This window comes from Canis aureus, chromosome 2 (genome assembly GCF_053574225.1).
Source record: "Canis aureus isolate CA01 chromosome 2, VMU_Caureus_v.1.0, whole genome shotgun sequence".
NCBI lineage: Eukaryota > Metazoa > Chordata > Mammalia > Carnivora > Canidae > Canis > Canis aureus.
In genome coordinates this window covers 92,358,072-92,375,983 of record NC_135612.1, presented here as the reverse complement: position 1 = coordinate 92,375,983, position 17,912 = coordinate 92,358,072, and the positions used below count along the sequence as shown (strand labels likewise).

At 53.9% G+C, this 17,912-nt stretch overlaps 1 protein-coding gene across 1 annotated transcript; it reads right to left on the bottom strand.

Moving 5' to 3' along the window:
* Positions 1–1,156: 1,156 nt before the first annotated feature.
* Positions 1,157–17,866, bottom strand: LOC144303429 (transmembrane emp24 domain-containing protein 11). Its single transcript, XM_077881618.1, has 5 exons — positions 17,677–17,866; positions 7,019–7,119; positions 3,001–3,126; positions 2,159–2,305; positions 1,157–1,376 (listed from the first exon to the last, which is right to left on the bottom strand). Exons 1-5 carry the CDS (start codon positions 17,798–17,800, stop codon positions 1,227–1,229), a joined length of 648 nt encoding a protein of 215 aa, XP_077737744.1. The 5' UTR covers positions 17,801–17,866; the 3' UTR covers positions 1,157–1,226.
* Between the last annotated feature and the right edge of the window lie 46 nt (positions 17,867–17,912).

Below are 17,912 nucleotides of genomic sequence, written 5' to 3'. Positions count from 1 at the left end.
ATGGGCCTGGACGGGGCGGACGGGAGGGGGACGGGCCTGGACCGGGAAGGCTGGGAGGGGGATGGGCCTGGACAGGGATAGGCCTGGACAGGGCGGCGGGCGGTGGATGGGCCTGGACCAGGAAGGGTGGGAGGAGGATAGGCTTGGACAGGGACAGGCCAGGGCGGGCCTGGACGGCTGGGCAGGCCGTGGATGGGCCTGGACAGGGACGGGCCTGGACGGGGCGGGCAGGAGGGGGATGGGCCTGGACGGGGCAGTGGACAGACCAAGAGGGCGGGCAGGGGATGGGCCTGGAGGGGAACGGGCCTGGACCTGGGCAGGCAGGCAGTGGATGGGCCTGGACCAGGGCGGTGGACAGACCCGGAGGGCGGGTGGGAGACGGGCTTGGACGGGGCAGGGGACAGACCAGGCGGGCAGGGCAGCGGCGGGGTGGCCAATGCGCAGGTGGCGGGGGGGTCTGGACAGTTGGCGGTGGTGCCGGGAAATGAAAAAGCAGAGACTTGGCCAGTGCTTGGCGATTGGAGCCCTTGGTTGTGCGCAGTGTTGGTGGAGCCCCGACCGCGCAGCTCTGAGTGATCTGTGCCTGCCGTGCCAGGCACTTGGCTTCCAGGGCTGCAGGTCGGGAAAGCAGTGTAGCCGTCTCCCTGATGTCCTACTGTTTACAGACTGGCAAGTATTCTTGGTGTTCTGGGTTAAGTATATGTCACTGGGGTTAATTTCGCCCTTCTAAAAAAAAAAACCCTTTTTAACGTGGCAACTGGAAAACCTGAAATTTACATACACAGCTTAGGTTTTGTCTATTGGATCCCATCTGTTCCAGGTTAAAATAAGAACCGGATGATGTGCTTATTCCACCAAGCTCAGAGACCACTTTCTAAAGTCATATCTTATCAGTGTAACATTGATTTCAGTCTCTGGTCATCTTTTTTTTTTTTTTTTTTAATTTTTTTTTTTATTTATTTATGATAGTCACACAGAGGGGGATCCCTGGGTGGCGCAGCGGTTTAGTGCCTGCCTTTGGCCCAGGGCGCGATCCTGGAGACCTGGGATCAAATCCCACGTCGGGCTCCCGGTGCATGGAGCCTGCTTCTCCCTCTGCCTATGTCTCTGCCTCTCTCTCTCTGGTCATCTTTGAAGTCGTAAAAGCAGCACATGGTTGTGAATGTATTTTGATTTATTAACTCAGACATTCTACAAATTAGCAGGTAGCTGTTTGTATTAACATTTTAAACGAGTTTCTTAGCTATAAAGAAGTTTTTAAGGGATTTCATTTGGAAAATTCCGATTGCAATAAAGATTAATGTTTGTGCAAATGCCCACCATAAAACATTGCTATTTGTATCTTCACTGATCATCCGAAAATTTTCTTCACGGTCCTGTGTGGGAGAGAAATAGGCAGGTTTAGTTTCTTCAAGTATTTAACTGTATGGGTTTGAGGGGAAGGTGCTGTACACGTTGAAGATATTTACTGTTTCCCGTTTCATACACCAAAGTGCAGTATCTGATTTTCTAAGCCAGGTGTGTTGTCAGCTAAAGACAAGGATTAAGAATCAACTTTACAAAACATATGGTTTTTTTTTTTTTTTGTATTTTGATATAAAATACCAGTATTTGCTCTATTATCTCGTACATTTTATGTCTTACCACTGAGCAAACGACCACCGGCCGATAGTGATCGATTCTCAGAATTGGTGTCCTGACTGAACCTTAAGCTGGACACTGTACCAAGCACACCTGTCCTCTTATTTCTCATGTAAGGAAACCAGAGTCTGGAGACAACACAAGGTGAGCATGGGAGCAGATTTGACCCCATGTCTGACCAGAGTCCAGTGAGCACGGTGACCTGGAAAACACAGGGTCACGAGAACAAAACTGTGATCTAGAGAGTGGGCTGAGCCCCTTCCTATGTGTGGGGTGCGTTTGGGGGCATTTATCCATTCGCTCTGTCAATGAGCCAAAGTCCCTTTTCCTAGAGCAGCTCACAGCCTGGCAGAGAGGGAAAGATTGCGCTTTCCTTCACCCTGCGTGTCCCCACAGTGCTAGCTCAGACCAACGGCCGAGGAACAGGCACTTTATTCTTTCCATGCTTTGGGGGCTTTGTCTCCAGAATTTCGTTCCTGGCAGGAAGAGATAAAACAAGCTGAATAGGCAAACTGACCCTTTGATAGTTCTGTTCTTTGACTATTTGCTCAATTTGCTCAATTAGATGTTCCAGCTTAAAGCTAACTTCATTAACTTTGTCCTTTGCTTGAGCAATGGCCGCATCAAGGTCATGTTGTCCAACTCGAATCTCTAAGTGGATCCGCTGTACAAATAGTGAAAGGGAAGAAACGTTCTTCAAACCGCTGCACTCTGCGTTTCCCTTGTCCTGTCCCCCGCCCCTGGTCCTGTGTCTCTCACCCCCTCTTCGAGACCTCTCACGGCCCACCTCCCCCCTGCTGTACTCAGTAGCCTTTCTTTGTAAGAATAGTGTATTAAATGATGACCCACGGCCCTGAGAGAGTACCCATGCCCTCCTGAACATCAGATTGCTACTCCATAAAGGCTTTTGCCACTCAAAGAACTTGATTATTTTCAGGAAAAAATTTTTTCTTTACATAAGACTACATTTCTGATACTAAAGTATAGATTTTCTTTGTCTGCTTTCAGCCCGTTTAGAAAATAACCAATCACCATCTGCCATATAAGAGTTTTATTTATTGGAATTCCATTGTTAATTTACCCTCCAGCCTTTGCTTGTTTTCAGGCCTGAGTAATCACAGTTCTTTTAACCTTCCCTCACGGTTCTTGTTTTTCAAGCCCTTTAATCAAGGCTGTGGCTCTCCTTTGAACCCCTTCCAAGCTCTCCAGCTCCCTCTTTGGTTGCTGCACCCAGATCTGGGCACAGGACTTTAATAAGTTTCTAGCCAGTGCGAGTGTAATGGTTCTGCATACCAATGTCATGCCTGAATAGTGCTGGTGCTCTGTTCATCAGCAGGGACGTGGGAGGCGTGTACTCACCAGCTTACTCCCACCGAAGGACACAAGCCTCGTAGAATTAGATTCCAAGCAAATGATGTGTTCGCCAGGTGAATGTGAAGTAAAATAGAATCTTCCTTGTGGGCCATATAACTTGGACAATAATACCTAGGATTGAGGATTTCCATAATTTATGGGTAGTGTTCTCTACTTTCCCTTCTTAAAAATAGATCTTCCCTATTAGTAAAAACTGTGCAGTTCCTAAAGAAGGAATGAAATGGTAGATAAACATGAAAAATAATTTAGCCCAGAGTAAGATATCCCTTATCTACTATCAGATTGGCAAAGATTTAAACAAGAGTGTCCAGGGATATATTGACAAATGCGATCTCTAAACACTGATTTGGGAATGTAAGTTGGACAACCATTTTGGAGAACAGTTCAGTATGAATTAAAAATTAAAATGCATGTAACCATTGACTCAGTGGTTCTACCTACAGGAATTTATTCTATGGAAATGCACAAGTAGACAAAACTGCATGTAAAATTATATTCAGTGTGGTGTTTTTGTAATGGTAAAGTTATATTCTTGAAATTACGTTAGTACCTTTCAATAGAGGATTGGCTAAATTTAGGCGAAGCCAAATAAAGAAATGTTGTGTGGCGAAAAAAGAGATCCTGTACTAAAGGTATCCGCGATATCTTGTGCTAGAGCAGTGTATATAGGAACTTATTTTTTATTATAAAATCATTTGTAAAAGTATACGTGTGCATGTGTGTGTGTGTGTTTATATAAGCTTAGAAGAAGATTCTGAAGAACACCAAGCTTTTAGGTGGTTATATTTATTGGGCAACTTTGACTTTCTGTTTATCTAATTTCTATATTGTTTGTCATTTTAAAAATAGGTGTAGGACTTCTAGTCTGTCATCAAGGAGTTTGGAAGTTTCTACTCTGTCCTAACAAGTAAAAAGATGAACACAATGAAAGCCAATTCTTTTTAGATCCATCAGAGAATTGAGGTCACAGGGTAAGTCACTGCCCCCTAAATTGGAAAGACAAACAAGAAAATACAAAGAATCACAACGTACCACAGCAGAAACTGTGGGTACCAGTACTGGGTTCCTTTTACCTAATAGACGATGTCCAGTTTTCAACAACAAAACAATTTCAAGGAATAAGAGATGGAAAAAAACATAGTTTGAGGAGCCAGAGCAAGCACCTGAACCGGATTCAGACATGGCAGGGAACAATCAGAGCAGGAACTTAGAGAAACTGATTACTGTGCTAAGGGCTCTCACAGAAGGAGTAGATGGCATACAAGGACACATGGGTAATACAAGCAGAGAGATGGAAATTCTAAGAGAAATTTAAAATGCTGTTGATGAGAAACCCCGTAACAAAGAATGCCTTTGATGGGCCGACTACACTGGACATGGCTGAGGAAGGAATCTCCTAGAGTGAAGATACGGCAGTGGACATTTCTAAAACTGAAAAGCAAAGAGAGGAAAGACTGGGGAAAAAAAAAAAGGAACAGAAGATCCTAGACCTGTGGACAACTGTGAAAGGTGTCACATCCACATAATGGCAATTCTCGAAGAAGAATAAACACATAGAAGAACAGTGATGACAGAGTTAGTGCCACAGCTCCAGAAAGCTCAGAGGACACCAAACAGGATAGATGCCAAACCAAACTAAAAAAAGACCCGACACCGAGGCATGGCCTATTGAAACTATAGATATCAGTGATAAAACGTCTTGAAAGAAGCCAGCAGGGAAAACACAGCTACAGAGGAGCAGATGTAAGAATTACACCTGGCTTCCCTTCAGAAGCCATGCAGGTGGGGGACGCCTGGGGGACTCAGCAGTTGAGCATCTGCCCTCGCCTCAGGGCGTGACCCCGGGGTCCTAGGGTTGAGTCCCACATCGGACTCCCCGCATGGAGCCTGCTTCTCTCTCTGCCTATGTCTCTGCCTCTCTCTCTGTGTCTCCCATGAATAAATAAATAGAATCTTAAAGAAAAAAAAAAGAAACCATGCAGGCAAGAAGAGTGGAGAGAAGAGACCGACTGGCCTAGAATCCTGTAGCCTGCAAAACTGTCCTTCAAAAGCGAAGGAAAAATAAAGATTTTTCTCAAAGAAAAATGGAGGGAATGCATCACTGATAGACCTACCTAGGAAGAGCTGTTCATTCTTCTGAGAGAAGGGAAATGATCCAGGTCAGAAAGTCAGGTCTACGTAAAGAAGGGAAGAGAATCAGAGCAGGAATAGTTGAGGGTAAAGTAAAATCTTACCTTTCTTAATTGATCTAATTGATAATGGTTTGTTCAAGTACGAGCAATGGCATATTTGATTATGTGCACCTGACATGGATGACAGCATGACAAGGGACATAGTTGCAAGTGTATTTGCCAACTCTAGGGCAGCCACTTAAAAAGAGTTTAAGATATATAATTGACACCTAAGAAAGGAGATAAAATGGAATCACAGGAAATAATTAGATTTACAAAAGATAGGAAAAGGGGAAGACAATGATAGGAACAAGGAATGAGGGCAGTGATTAGGAAATGGGGACAAACGCAGTGGATGCTCACCCAGTGATATCAGTAATCACTTTGCGTGTCGGCAACACAAATCTGGGTTGTCCACAAGAAACCCACTTTAAATACAAAGACACATAGATTAAAGATAAGGGAGAAGGTACGTACGTGGACTTTAAGCTTACAAAAAAAGCTGGTGTGCTCATAGTGACCAGACACAGTAGACTTTAGGCCAGAGAAGTTTCTTAGGGATAATTAATAGATAGTAGATAGTAGAGCATCACATGGGTGACAGGTCAATTATCCCAGAAGACGAAAGAGTCCTTAATGGGTAAGCAAATGACACAAGACAAACTGACAGGACCGCGGGGGGAGGAGGAGACTCGGCTGTGTGGTTTGGAGACTCTGATGCCCCTGTCAGGTGCGGGCAGATCCAGCCGCAGGTCAGGAAGGACATCGCTGACCTCGACCACCCCGTCGGCCAAGGGCACCTGATGGACGTGGACAGCCTACCTCATCCAACAGCCGCAGATTATGCGCAGTCTCAAGGTCACTGGGAGCTTGCGCCAAGAAGGGCCACGTTCCGGGCCACAAGGCACTTCAACCCGTTGAAATAGCTAGGAACCCTCGCCTGTCCTTCAATAAACAATCATAACAGAAACCACACAACGTCTGTTCTCAGAACACGGTGGAATTAAAGTAGAAATCCGTAACAAAGATCCCAGAATACTGCGAGATTACACACGTGTAGAGATGAAGCACATTCCTACATAACACGTGGGTGGAGGAAGAAATCCTAGGAGCAATTTGAAAATATTGTGAACTAGAGAATCCCGGGGAGCTGCTGCAGGAGGCAGCACCCAGGGTCCGTCGGCCCACCTAGGCCACGGTCACGCCGTCAGAATCCCATCTGGTGGGACTATTGTGGAGCTGGGGAGGCTCCGGGAGGCTCGCGGCTTGCGGGGAAGCCTTGGATGGTGAATTGTGGTTAATTTTTGTTGCATCAGCTCTTAGCACAGTAGCAGCTCCCCATCCGCACCCCAGCCACATGGCGGGCAGCCGCGAAGGGGGAGCCAGGGTGGGTGAGAAGAACCCTGTCCCCCAAACCTCGAGGACCTACACGATCGTCTGAATATTACCAGGCTTTGGGGCGTCTGGGAGGCTCCTGCCGTGAAGTGTCTGCCTTTGGCTCAGGTCTTGGGATCGAGTCCCATGTCAGGCTCCTTGTTTAGTCGGGAGCTCCCTCTCCCCCTCCCTCTGCTGCTCCCCCTCTTGTGCATGCGCCCGCGCTCTCCCAAATAAATGTCTAAAAACACCCACGTCCAGCGCTCCGCTCGGCTGGACCACAGGCTCTCTGCGGGCGGGCGGTGAGCCCCTTTCCTCAGGACCGCACGCGGTGAAAATGGCACGTTCTGGTTACCGAGTGCTTACCCGGAGGTTCTCAAAGTTTGTGGGGATACGTGACACGAATTGGTAGCAAATGCAGAATTTCAGTAACAGAAGCTAAGAGGAGGAGCCTTTACCTCATCGTTGTAGGTTGTGACAGTCACAAACATCCCTAGGCCCGGAGCAGATTCGAGGAAATCCTGCCTGCGGAAGTCCCACTGCTGTGTCTTGAAAGTCCCTGTGTCAGAAACAGGACAGTTACACAGTAAGTGTAGGGGACGGTGAGGGGTGTCGGTGGGCTGCCGCGAGGAGGGCACGGCCGGGCTCCGCACGGTGGGGTCGTCCGTGTCTGCCCGAGGCCCGGGGTGGCCCGGGAGGTCCTGAAAACGTGCTCCGAGGAGGCAGCTTTGTGCCGTCCCCGAGTCAACTGATCACACGTGACGAGCTCCTTGCGCGGCCGCGGGGCGTGGGAGGAGCCGAGGACAGTGAGCCCACGGCTGCTTCCACGGAGCCTTTGCGCTGACACGCGGGCAGCGGGAGGTGTTACCTCGGTGACGGAAGTCAGGGCCCGGGCTCTGGGGCGCTTGGGATGCTGCTCGGACTTCGGTGCAGGCCCCGGGAGTACGGGAGGGCAGGCGCGGGGAGGCGCCCGTGCTAGGGGCACCCTGCCCATACGTGTGCGTGGGACCGCCCACGCCGTCCGGTGCTGCTGGTGGGCCAAGGTCCCTAAGGCTTGCCACAGAGGGAAGGACCCCGCTTCGTGGGCCCTACTCTACGTTCCCCCACGGATATTCTAGAGGCGGTAAGCGGGGCAGAGGGAGGCTGCTCACCTGGGGCTCAATCCCGTGACCCCAAGATCACGACCTGACCCGAAACCAAGAGTCCCACGTCCAACCGACAGGCGTCCCCCAGACACATCCTTATGACAACTCTACCTGTGGTGCAACCCAGACACAGGAAAGGTGATTTGCCCAAAGTCACACACACAGCAAGTGGCAGGGTCAGGACCTTCCCCTCTTCCACTTAACGCTGTCTCTGCGGGGCGCCACGGCCCATGGCAGTGCGTAGGTCCTGGGGCGGGGGCCCGTGGGGTGGGCTGCAGGGGGGCGGGCCGGGGGGCAGCGGGGCCAGGTCGCGGGGCGCCTGCACGCTCCCCGTAAGGCTTTGGGGGAGGCGCGGTCACTGCGAAATGTGCCGTGTGGGGAAAATTAAGGACCAGGAGCAGAAGCAGGGAAACCGGGTGCCTCAGCCCAGGTGGGAGGCGGAATCCCAGGTAAAGTCGTGCAGCTAGTGGCTACAGATGCGGGTCAGAGTCCACGCAGGCTGGTTCCGGAGCCCAGAGCCACAGGCCAGGCCCAGGGCCTCCGGTCACTGTGGGCGCTAGGGGCAAGGTGGGCCCTACGCAGTGAGGCGGTCAGGGTGGGGGGTACCTAAAGAGGCCGTTTCCTGGGCCCCCTAGCCCTGCCTGCACCTGGTCCAAGGATCTCTTGGGTGGTCCTGGGCCTTTGTCCCTGCAGATGGTGAAACAGGATAGTGTATGTTCTGTGCTGTTAGAGGCAGGGGTGGGGGGCTCAGCAGGCCAAGTGTCTGCCTTGGGTCTGCCTTGGTCGCGGTCCTGGTCCTGAGGTCATGGCTCTGGGGTCCTGGAGTTCTGGGGTCATGGGGTCGAGCCCCGCAGCCTTAGCCCCACATCACCATCCTGGCTTCCTGTTCCACGGCCAGTCTGCCGCTTCTCCCTTCTTTTAAAAAAGTCTGGTTGATGATTCTGGAAAAGACAGTGTGAGTCCATCCACCCTCTCTCTCTTGCTAATCATGACTAAGGACCTTGGGCAAAATGTGAGAGCAACCACCAGGAGGCTCTGAAAGGCGGGGAACAGGTGACGGGCTGGGGTTGCGTCTGTCCCCCTCCCTCCCAGAGCCTGGGTGCTGGGCACTCTGCAGACCCCAGACCCAGACTGGGAGGGACAGGGGGATGGAGGGACGGAGTGGGGACTCCTCCAGTCACAGGGTCTGCACCAGGGGTCCTGCAGGACACGGGAGGGAGGAGGAGGAGGCAGCGGGGGCGGGGGGGGGCCCGCCAAGTCCATGCACAGCCCCAGGCAGCCTGCGGGGCCAGCGGCATCCCCACCCGGGACAGCCCTGGATCCGTCCCACGGGAAGAACACCCAGGCCTTAGGTGGGCCAGGATCTTGGAACCGAACACTGCTCACCTAAACACGGAACCACAGCTATTTCCCTACAAAATGGGGCTTATTCGGGAGCTGCAGAGAACAAAACCACAGATGAGTCTGCAGAACAAAGAAGGGGAGGGGGCTAGGGGGCGGTGGCGGAGGGTGTGTGGGTTAAACTGAGAAGGAATTGCGGTGGCTTCTCATCGGCTGGGCCAGCTGGGCCAGGATCATCTCCCATTGGCCGGGATGGGGCCATCTCCTATTGGCCGGACTGTTGTTGGGGGAGGAGGAAACCGTCCTTCTCCTGCTGGGATAGTAAAGTGGTCGCTAAGGTGACATCCAGGTGCAGGTGCAGCTCCTGTTGGGTCTGCAGGTGGCCGGGAGTGGTCGGGCCCGGAGCTCCCTGCCTGCAGACCCCATTGTGAACAAAGTTTCCTTTTACTAATTTTTACAAAACAAAAAAATATATATGGAAAGTGGAGAGAAACCACACATCACTAATGGGAACAACAGTTTGAATCACAGCACATTTCCCATCAGACACGTAGAGACCAGGGCTCCTGCGGGGCTCAGTGGTTGAGCATCTGCCTCCAGCTCAGGTCGTGATCCTGGGTTCTGGGGTCGTGTCCTACATCGGGCTCCCTGCAGGGAGTCTGCTTCTCCCTCTGCCTGTGTCTCTGCCTCTCTCATGAATAAGTAAAATCTTTTTCTTTTTTAAAGATTTTATTTATTTATTCATGAGAGACACAGAGAGAGAGAGAGGCAGAGGGAGAAGCAGGCTCCATGCAGGGAGCCCGACATGGGACTTGATCCCGGGTCTCCAGGATCAGGCCCTGGGCTGAAGGCGGTGGTAAACCGCTGAGCCACCTGGGCTGCCCGAATAAGTAAAATCTTAAAAAAAAAAAAAAAAAAAATGCGGAGACCAGAAAAAATTTTGACAAAAGAATTGTGAAGCAACACTATATCCATGAAACATATCCTTCAAAATGAAGGCAGAATGTTCTTAGGTCAAGGAAAACTAAGAATTTTTCACCAGAACAGCTGCTTTAAAATAATTGCTTAAAGGAAGTTCTTCAAAGAACTTCCAAGAAAATGATAAATCTGCAGCACCAGGAATGAAGAGGAAATAGTGGAAAGAGTAACTAGGGAAACAACAATAGACCGTTTTCTATTCTTGAAGTTGACAGTTGAAAACAATGTATATAATATTGTCTGGTGTGGTTCTCCAAGTTTTTAGAGGTTGTACTTATGACAACTAAAAGGGGTGAGCAGGGCAAAGACACGTGGTCATGAGGTTTCTACGTTCCTCTTGAAATGACAAGCTGTGGACCCGTGTAGACCGTGATGAGTATGTGTATTGTAATCCCTACAGCAACCACTAATAACTATACAAAGACGTATAGTGAAAAATCCTATAGATAAGCAAAAATAGGGTATTATAAAACATTCACCCGACCCACAGGAAGGTAGGAAATGAAAAATGGGAACAAAAAGCAGAGAGAGGGAGCAAAAAAAAAAAAAAAACAGTAAGATATAGCAGACCTAAATCCTGACAATATACATTCCATGCAACAGTTATATTACATGTAAGTGCTCTAAACACAGATTAGACAAAGAATGTCAGGATGGATTTTTTTTTTTTTTTGATGAGTGTACAAGAAGGTCACCGCCGATGTGATGCTGTAGGTAGGTTATAAACTGGTGCACCATTCTGACGTTCATGAAAGAAAGCTTGAGCGTCTGTAAGAATCAGATAAGCAGACTTCAGCGCGATGAGAATTACGGAGGACAAAGAGGGACATTGGTGCCATCACTCAGAAGACAACCACCCTACAGGCATAAACGGAGCTTGAAACCACGGGAAATGGGCAGCCCCGGTGGCTCGGCGGTTTAGCCCAACTTCAGTCCAGGGCCTGATCCGGGATCGAGTCCCATGTCAGGCTCCCTGCATGGGGACTGCTTCTCCCTTTGCCTGTGTCTCTGCCGCTCTCTCTCGCTCTGTCTCATGAATATCTTTTAAGAAAGAAAAAAGAAAAGAAAGAAAAAAGAAAAGAAAGAAGACGGGAGTAAACCGACGGGAAGGAGAGGCAGGCAGATGCACACTGTGGGGCCTGCGCTGACGTCGCAGAGCGCACCCGCCCCCCCGCAGGAGCCGGACAGGAACGCCCCTGACCTGGTGCGGCACCTCCGGCAGGCGTGCGAGCCTCACTCCGCGGCCCTCCCTCCGGCCACCTGGTGTCCCCCACCTGTGAAACACGCCAGGTCTTGGTCTGGCCCCTGCCAGCCCCGAGCCGCGCGTCCCCCCGCTCCGCGTCCCCGCCCGGTGTCCCAACCCCTGTGCAGCTGGCCCCTGCTGCCCTGCCTCTTGTTGGGCTGGTTGGGGTGCCCCCCACCTCTGCGGGACTCGGTGGTGGCGTGGCTCTTCCCGCCGTGCGCACGCTGGGCTATTCCTGGCAGCCAGGCGGCCCGGCCCGTCTGCATCCTGTAGGGTGTCGGAGCCCGGGTCGGGGGACACCGTGTCCTCTGTCCTGGGCCCCCTGGTGTTGGGAATGAGCGAGCGTCCCGCGGCACACGCTCAACCACCAGGTGAAGGAGTGGGTGCCGCTCGGGCCCGCCGGTAAAACGCCAGTGCTCGGGGCGCGCTGCCGGGGTCGCAGGATGGGCCAGCGTGGGTTCTGCCGCCCCAGCTCGTCCCCCCGCCAGCACCCAGCCCCGGCCCGAGGGGAGGGGACGCGCTGTCGTGCCTGGACTCTGCCACCAGATGGCAGTGCAGAAGCGCTGCTCGGCGCCAGCCCCAAGGCCACCCTGGCCTGCAGCACAGGTGTCGCCGGGAGCAGGGAGCTGGGGCGGGGGCTGTCCCCGTGGGCGCAGCCGGCGAATGGAGGGCAGGGGCTTCACGCCCTACGTTGTCTGATGTGGGACGTGGCCGGTGGTCAGCGCCGTGCAAACGCCTGGCCGGTTACCTGTGACCTCGTCCCGGGCCCTCCCCAAGCAGAGTCCCCGGGGCCCCGCGGAGCCCACGCCCCAGGCACCCGGGGGCCGCCCCCGCCTTCCCTGCCCCGAGCTGGGCTGACGCGCTAGGCGGCTCTGAGGGTCAGGGCCGAGCCAGCCTGACTTCGAGCCTCGGCCGCCTCGCCACAGCGACACCCCCACCCCGCAGCCTTGGCGGGGTGCCTGGCCTGGTGTGTGCGTGTGCATGTGCGTGTGCTCAGCTGCCCAGCCGTGGCCGGCGAGAGCTTCCCGCCAACCGTGCTGCGCTGCGCCCTCGTGATTGCTGGTCTCCGGGAGCGCGTGAGCCCCGCGTGGCTCAGCCAGTCATCACGGCCGAGCCAGCGCGGCCAAAACGTCGGCGTCCCGATGCCACCCGGCCCCCGAAGGTGACTGGCCCCTGACCTGTGAGGACACACGCGTGTGCGCCCTGGGCCAGCTTCTCCCGCCGGCACATGGGCGTCTGCACGGGGAGCACCAGGTACAGGCCAGGTGTCGTCGCGGGGGCACAGCAGGGGCACTGGCACAGGTGGCCCCGGACGTCTGCGTGCTGGCGTGTGGCCGTCACGGAAGGTGCCGCCGTGAGGACTGAGGGGCGAGCGCGGCTGCGTCTGTGCCGGGAGTTCTGTGCCCATGGGACCGCAGGTCAGCGGTTTTGAGCGGATCCGAGGCCTGGGTGCAAGGGCTCCGCACCTGCTCCCTCACCTGGGCGCAGCGGCCTCCGGCGGCAGGGCTGGCGCCTCGCTGGGCTCTGCTGTTCTCCCACCGACGAGTGGAGGCCAGTCCTTTCCCTCTATTCCTGGCGCTTCGGGCCTCTCCTCCTAAGACGTGTCTGTTGACAGGGGGCTCCGGGGGTGACGCGTGTGCCTTGGGCTCAGGTCCTGGGATCAGGTCCAGCGTGTGGCTCCTCAGTGGGGAGCCTGCTTCTCCCTCTGCCCCCTCCCCCTGCTTGTGCGGGCTCTCTCTCGCTCTCGCTCTTGCTCTTGCTCTCTCTGTCTTAGATGAATAAATAAAATCTTGAAAAACAACCCCCCCACGTGCCACCTGCTGTCACCTGGCCTGGCTTCTTTCCATCTGTCTCCCAAGAGCACCCCCGCCCCGGGGCTCCTTGCACCAGAATGCTGGGCTCCAGCTCGGCCTCCAGGGCAGGGGCCCCACATCCCCTGACGTGTGGTCTCCCGTGGACACATGGCTGGAGCTGCCCCAGCCGCGTGGGGGCCGGGGTGTACCTCCCACTTTGTGCCCTCCTCCTCTCCTGTCTCCTGTTTCCAGTACGGTCTGTGCCCTGAAGGGAAAACAAACGTCTTGGCTGCTTTGGGAAGTGGCTCGTCCCCGGGGACCTTGCGAACGGGACACCAGGTCCCCAAGTGCGGTTACATTCATGTAAACGGTGTCTCCTCCTCTGGAGCCTGCCGTTCCCAAGGACGCTGCCTCCTCGACCAGCACAGCCTCACCCCGTCACAACAGCCACCCCGCAGGCCGCTCCCCGTTCCCGTGTCTCCCCCAGAAATGCACTCACTGCCTGTTCCATTCTTGACGATCCAGTTGGATCACAGAACGTTACGAAGAAGGACTGAGAAAAACAATGTGAAAACCGGATCGTGTTTTACCTGGACGTTTCCAGGCACTTTTGGGAAACCAGGGTGGTTTCACTGAGCGTTTGTCCGCGGGGCTCGTGTGTGGCCGCACCCACGCCAGGCCCTGGGCCGTCTCCCTCCCAGCTCCCTAGGGGAACGCGGGCCTCTTCTCTGCTTCTCAGGCAGCGTCCTTCCATTGAGGGGGGCCGGGGCGGGGGGGGCTGGGCCACAGTCAGGGCCACACCTGTTTGGCGGTTCAGGACAGAGCCTGGGAGGCCAGGTCCATAGCGGGGAGCCAGAGCGAGCCAGTGGGAAGGAGCCTGGTGAACACTTGCATCTGGCCACGGCCGCACCAGGGGCCGGGCCACTCCGGGCAGGGGTGAGCCCAGGTCACAGGTAAGGGCACAGCTCCAAGTCACCAAGCTATTGGGCGACAAAGGTGCTGCAGAGCGGGCCTCCTGGAGCAGAGCCTAGGCCGTTCTGGCGCCCTGGGGAAGGCGCGAGGCCGACTGCTCGGATCATCGCGGTCTGTTTATTTGTAGTCCCGACCAGCGAAAGCCCACGTCTGGGTGGAGGTGGCTGACTGGCTCTGAGGTCATCCGTCCCCAGCGTTCCAGGTGGGTGTGGCTCACGGGATTCCGGGTACCCCGGCGGCGAAGCCGGTGTGCGCTCCCCTGGACGGGGATGTCCGACGGGGTCTCAGATCCCCGCGGGTCCCCAGACGAACTTAACATCTGGGTTTTCATCTTCTGCTGATGCAGTGTAAGCACGTTCTGGATTGGCTCTTCTCAGCCACCTAGTGCATGGCACGCGTATTCGCCGTGGCGTACGCACTACGGGGTTCCACGGCAGAGGCGGCTTTGCCATAGGTCAGCGAGACGCCCAGTGGAAACAGAGTCCCTCTGTGGCTCAGGCAGCCCGGGTGCTCAGAGCCTCGAAGAGCCCAGGCCCACGGCGGTCAGCACCGTATCCACGCTGCCGCGGGTGAGCTGAGCCGAGGTCCTGGCCGCACACGCAGGCACTTGCAGCAGAGCCGGCAGGAAGGCACGGAGTAAATACACAGCAGTCTTTCTTCATAAAAGGGATTTTTGAAAGAAAAGTTTAAGGGGCCCCCGGGGGGCCCAGTGGTTGAGCACCTGCCTTCAGCCCAGGGTGTGACCCCAGGGTCCTGGGATTGAGTCCCACGTCGGGCTCCCCTCAGGGAGCCTGCCTCTCTCTGTGTCTCTCAGGAATAAGTAAAAAAAATCTTTAAAAAATACCTTTAAGGGATCCCTGGGTGGCGCAGCGGTTAGCGCCTGCCTTTGGCTCAGGGCATGATCCTGGAGACCTGGGATCGAATCCCACGTCGGGCTCCCGGTGCATGGAGCCTGTTCTCCCTCTGCCTATGTCTCTGCCTCTCTCTCTCTCTCTCTCTCTCTATCGTAAATAAATAAAAATTAAAAAAAAAACTTAAAAAAATACCTTTAAGACGTGTATTCTGGGGTAGGTGGTTGTGTTATGTCACACATCAAAACAGGGCTGAAGGCTAAAGAAACAATCACGGTTAAAGGGAAAATAATAAGAGAGATTTGCTTTGTGGTTGTCAGGCTCAAATGCTCAAAATTCTTTTACAAGAAACTCGTAACGGTCCAGTAGGAAACACCTGCAAACACCTTTCTGTTTTCAACCCGACGCTGGTGACTCATGCGCTTCTTTACTCGAATTCCTAGCGTCAAAGTCTGCTGGAACCACACTTCCGGTTCAGGTTTACATGTTGGTCTTTTTCCACTTTCACTTTCGACCTTACTTATACTCAAAGTGTCTCATTTGGGGGGTGAGGGGGCTCCGTTGTTTGAGTCCGACTCTTGATTTTGGCTCAGGTCATGATCTTGGGGTTAGGAGACTGAGCCCCATGTTGAGCTCCGCACTGGGTGTGACGTCTGCTCAAGTCTCCCTCTCCCTCTGCCCCGCCCCACTCAAAACAATAAAAGAGTGTTTCATTTGGGAACAGTATGTACTCATTTTTTAAAAAATTCCAGTCTGATGATCTTTGCCTTTTAATTGGAGAGTTTCGCCCATTTGCACTTAATGTGATGTGAAGCGTAGTTGGGTTTAGACCATATTTTGCTATTTGCTTTCTGTTTATCCTATTTGTTCCTTATCCTTTCTTTCTTGCCTTTTTTCAGGTGGGAGAGTAATCAAGTATGTTTTTTTCCTCCATTAGCATATATGAGACTTATGACCATGTTCTCTCTTTTTTTTAATGATGATGTTTTATAATTTATTTTTTTTAATTTCAAAATTTCATTTAAGTAATCTCTACACCCAAAGTGGGGCTTAAACTCATGACCCCGAGATCAGGAGTGCCATAGTCTGATGACTGAGCTGCCTGGGCGCCCCAGGATCATATTCTCTTTTTTTTTTTTCATTTATTTATGATAGTCACACAGAGAGAGAGAGAGAGAGAGAGAGAGGCAGAGACATAGGCAGAGGGAGAAGCAGGCTCCATGCACCGAGAGCCCGACGTGGGATTCGATCCCGGGTCTCCAGGATCGTGCCCTGGGCCAAAGGCAGGCGCTAAACCGCTGCGCCACCCAGGGATCCCTATATTCTCTTTTTTAAAATGTTGAGACAAGTGACCTGACGTGTCTCCCCAGGCTCCTGTTGTTACAGCACACATCAGGCGTGGAACCCGAGCCCTGCATAACTGCGTGGGGGCGGTGGGGGCGGTGGCTGTGGAGACCACAGCGTGAGCTGGACACAGCTGGAGGCTTGGGGCGGCAGGGCCAGGGCAGTGGGAGGTGGGAAGGGCCAGCGCATGACCCTTTGGACGGGGAGCAGAGGAGGCTCTGCACTCCGGCCGAGGGGTGGCCAGCGTGACACCTGTCCTCCACGCAGCTGTCTTCCTGTCCCAGACCCCGCGGGAAGGCCAGGTGATTCTCGGGCCTGCTGCCATGCATGTTCCAGCTGGCGGCCCACAAGGCAGCGAAGGGTGGGCAGGCCACTCCCATCCCCCTGCTGCTCCTCTGCCCCTTCACATGCAGGCTACGAGGACAATGGCCAGCGGCCACGGGGCTATTCGCCCAGGAGTCACACGTCCCCAGGGATGAGAGCAGGGCCAGGGCCGTGGGCAAACACTTAATGTGCGTCCTGTGTGTCTGGCTCCTTCTAACAGCTTGGCAGATACTGAAGCCGTCACAGTCACCGCAAGAAGAAACAGGTGCCCTTATTATTTTCATCCCATCTGACAAATGACCAGAGAGGCTCAGGAGCTCGCCCAAGGGCACGCAGTTCTCAGGGGCTCTGCTCGAACCGCGCAGTCCCCAAGGCGGCTCCTCCCGGCCCAGGTCCCCCCAGCCTCTCTGCAGCCCGGGCTCCGCGGCCGGCTGTCGTGCGCCCGAGGTTCTGCAGGGGGGCTTAGTATTCTTTGCCATAAAACAGCCAGGACACACACAGAGGAGCATTTGACACTAGTCCATGTGACAGAATTGGGCACAGGAACACACGATGGGCTCTGAGGGGGAATCCTGCTAGATTTAGATCCCGTTTGCATTTCCTTTTTTGCATTAAAATCGGGGAGTTGGATGTCAGTGTGGCCTGAGAAATCCCGGGAGCACGGGCGCTCGTTTCTGTCTCAGAAGGCCGGTTAAGCTCAGCCATGGGATACGGTGGTGGCCGCGTGGGGACGTGCCGGCTCCGCTGCGCCCGGAGCTGGGGTCGTGGGCGCTGTGCTCTGCACACACGCGGGCGCCGGGGTTGCCGTGTGGGACCAGGCGGGAGACCCCACCGCTCTTTTGAGAATCGACCATAATTAGCGTGATTAATGGTTTCAGAAATTCCTTTACTTACGGAAACCTGGCAACCGGGAAACCAGATCAGGCTCGGACTCTGTTGTGTCTTTGTCTCCCGCCGTGTGCGTGAATGCAGTTCAGCCCAGGGGCTTTCATGGCAGGTTGGCATCACCCAAGCTCTCTCCAGGGGAGTCCGGGGACCCTCCCACCAGGGAGTATCTGCACCAAGAAATCAGCACCGCGCATAAGACGACACCTGGGCCCGACGCTCGGGGACACACGCGCCTACCTGTTACCAGCGTGTCACTTGGAATGTCTTCTATGATGCATTTCTCCTCTCGTTCCCCTACGTGGAAGTAAAAAGCAGTTGAAAGAGAAAAATAAAAACTTAAAGCAAATGCCAGCATTGGCATTTCTGCTGCGTTAGGCGCTCCTGGCAGCGCTTTCCCTGGGGCGGATCAACCGCCAGCGATACTGCCCACCGAGGGCTTGGGTCTCATTGGACAATCCTGCAAATTGATTTTT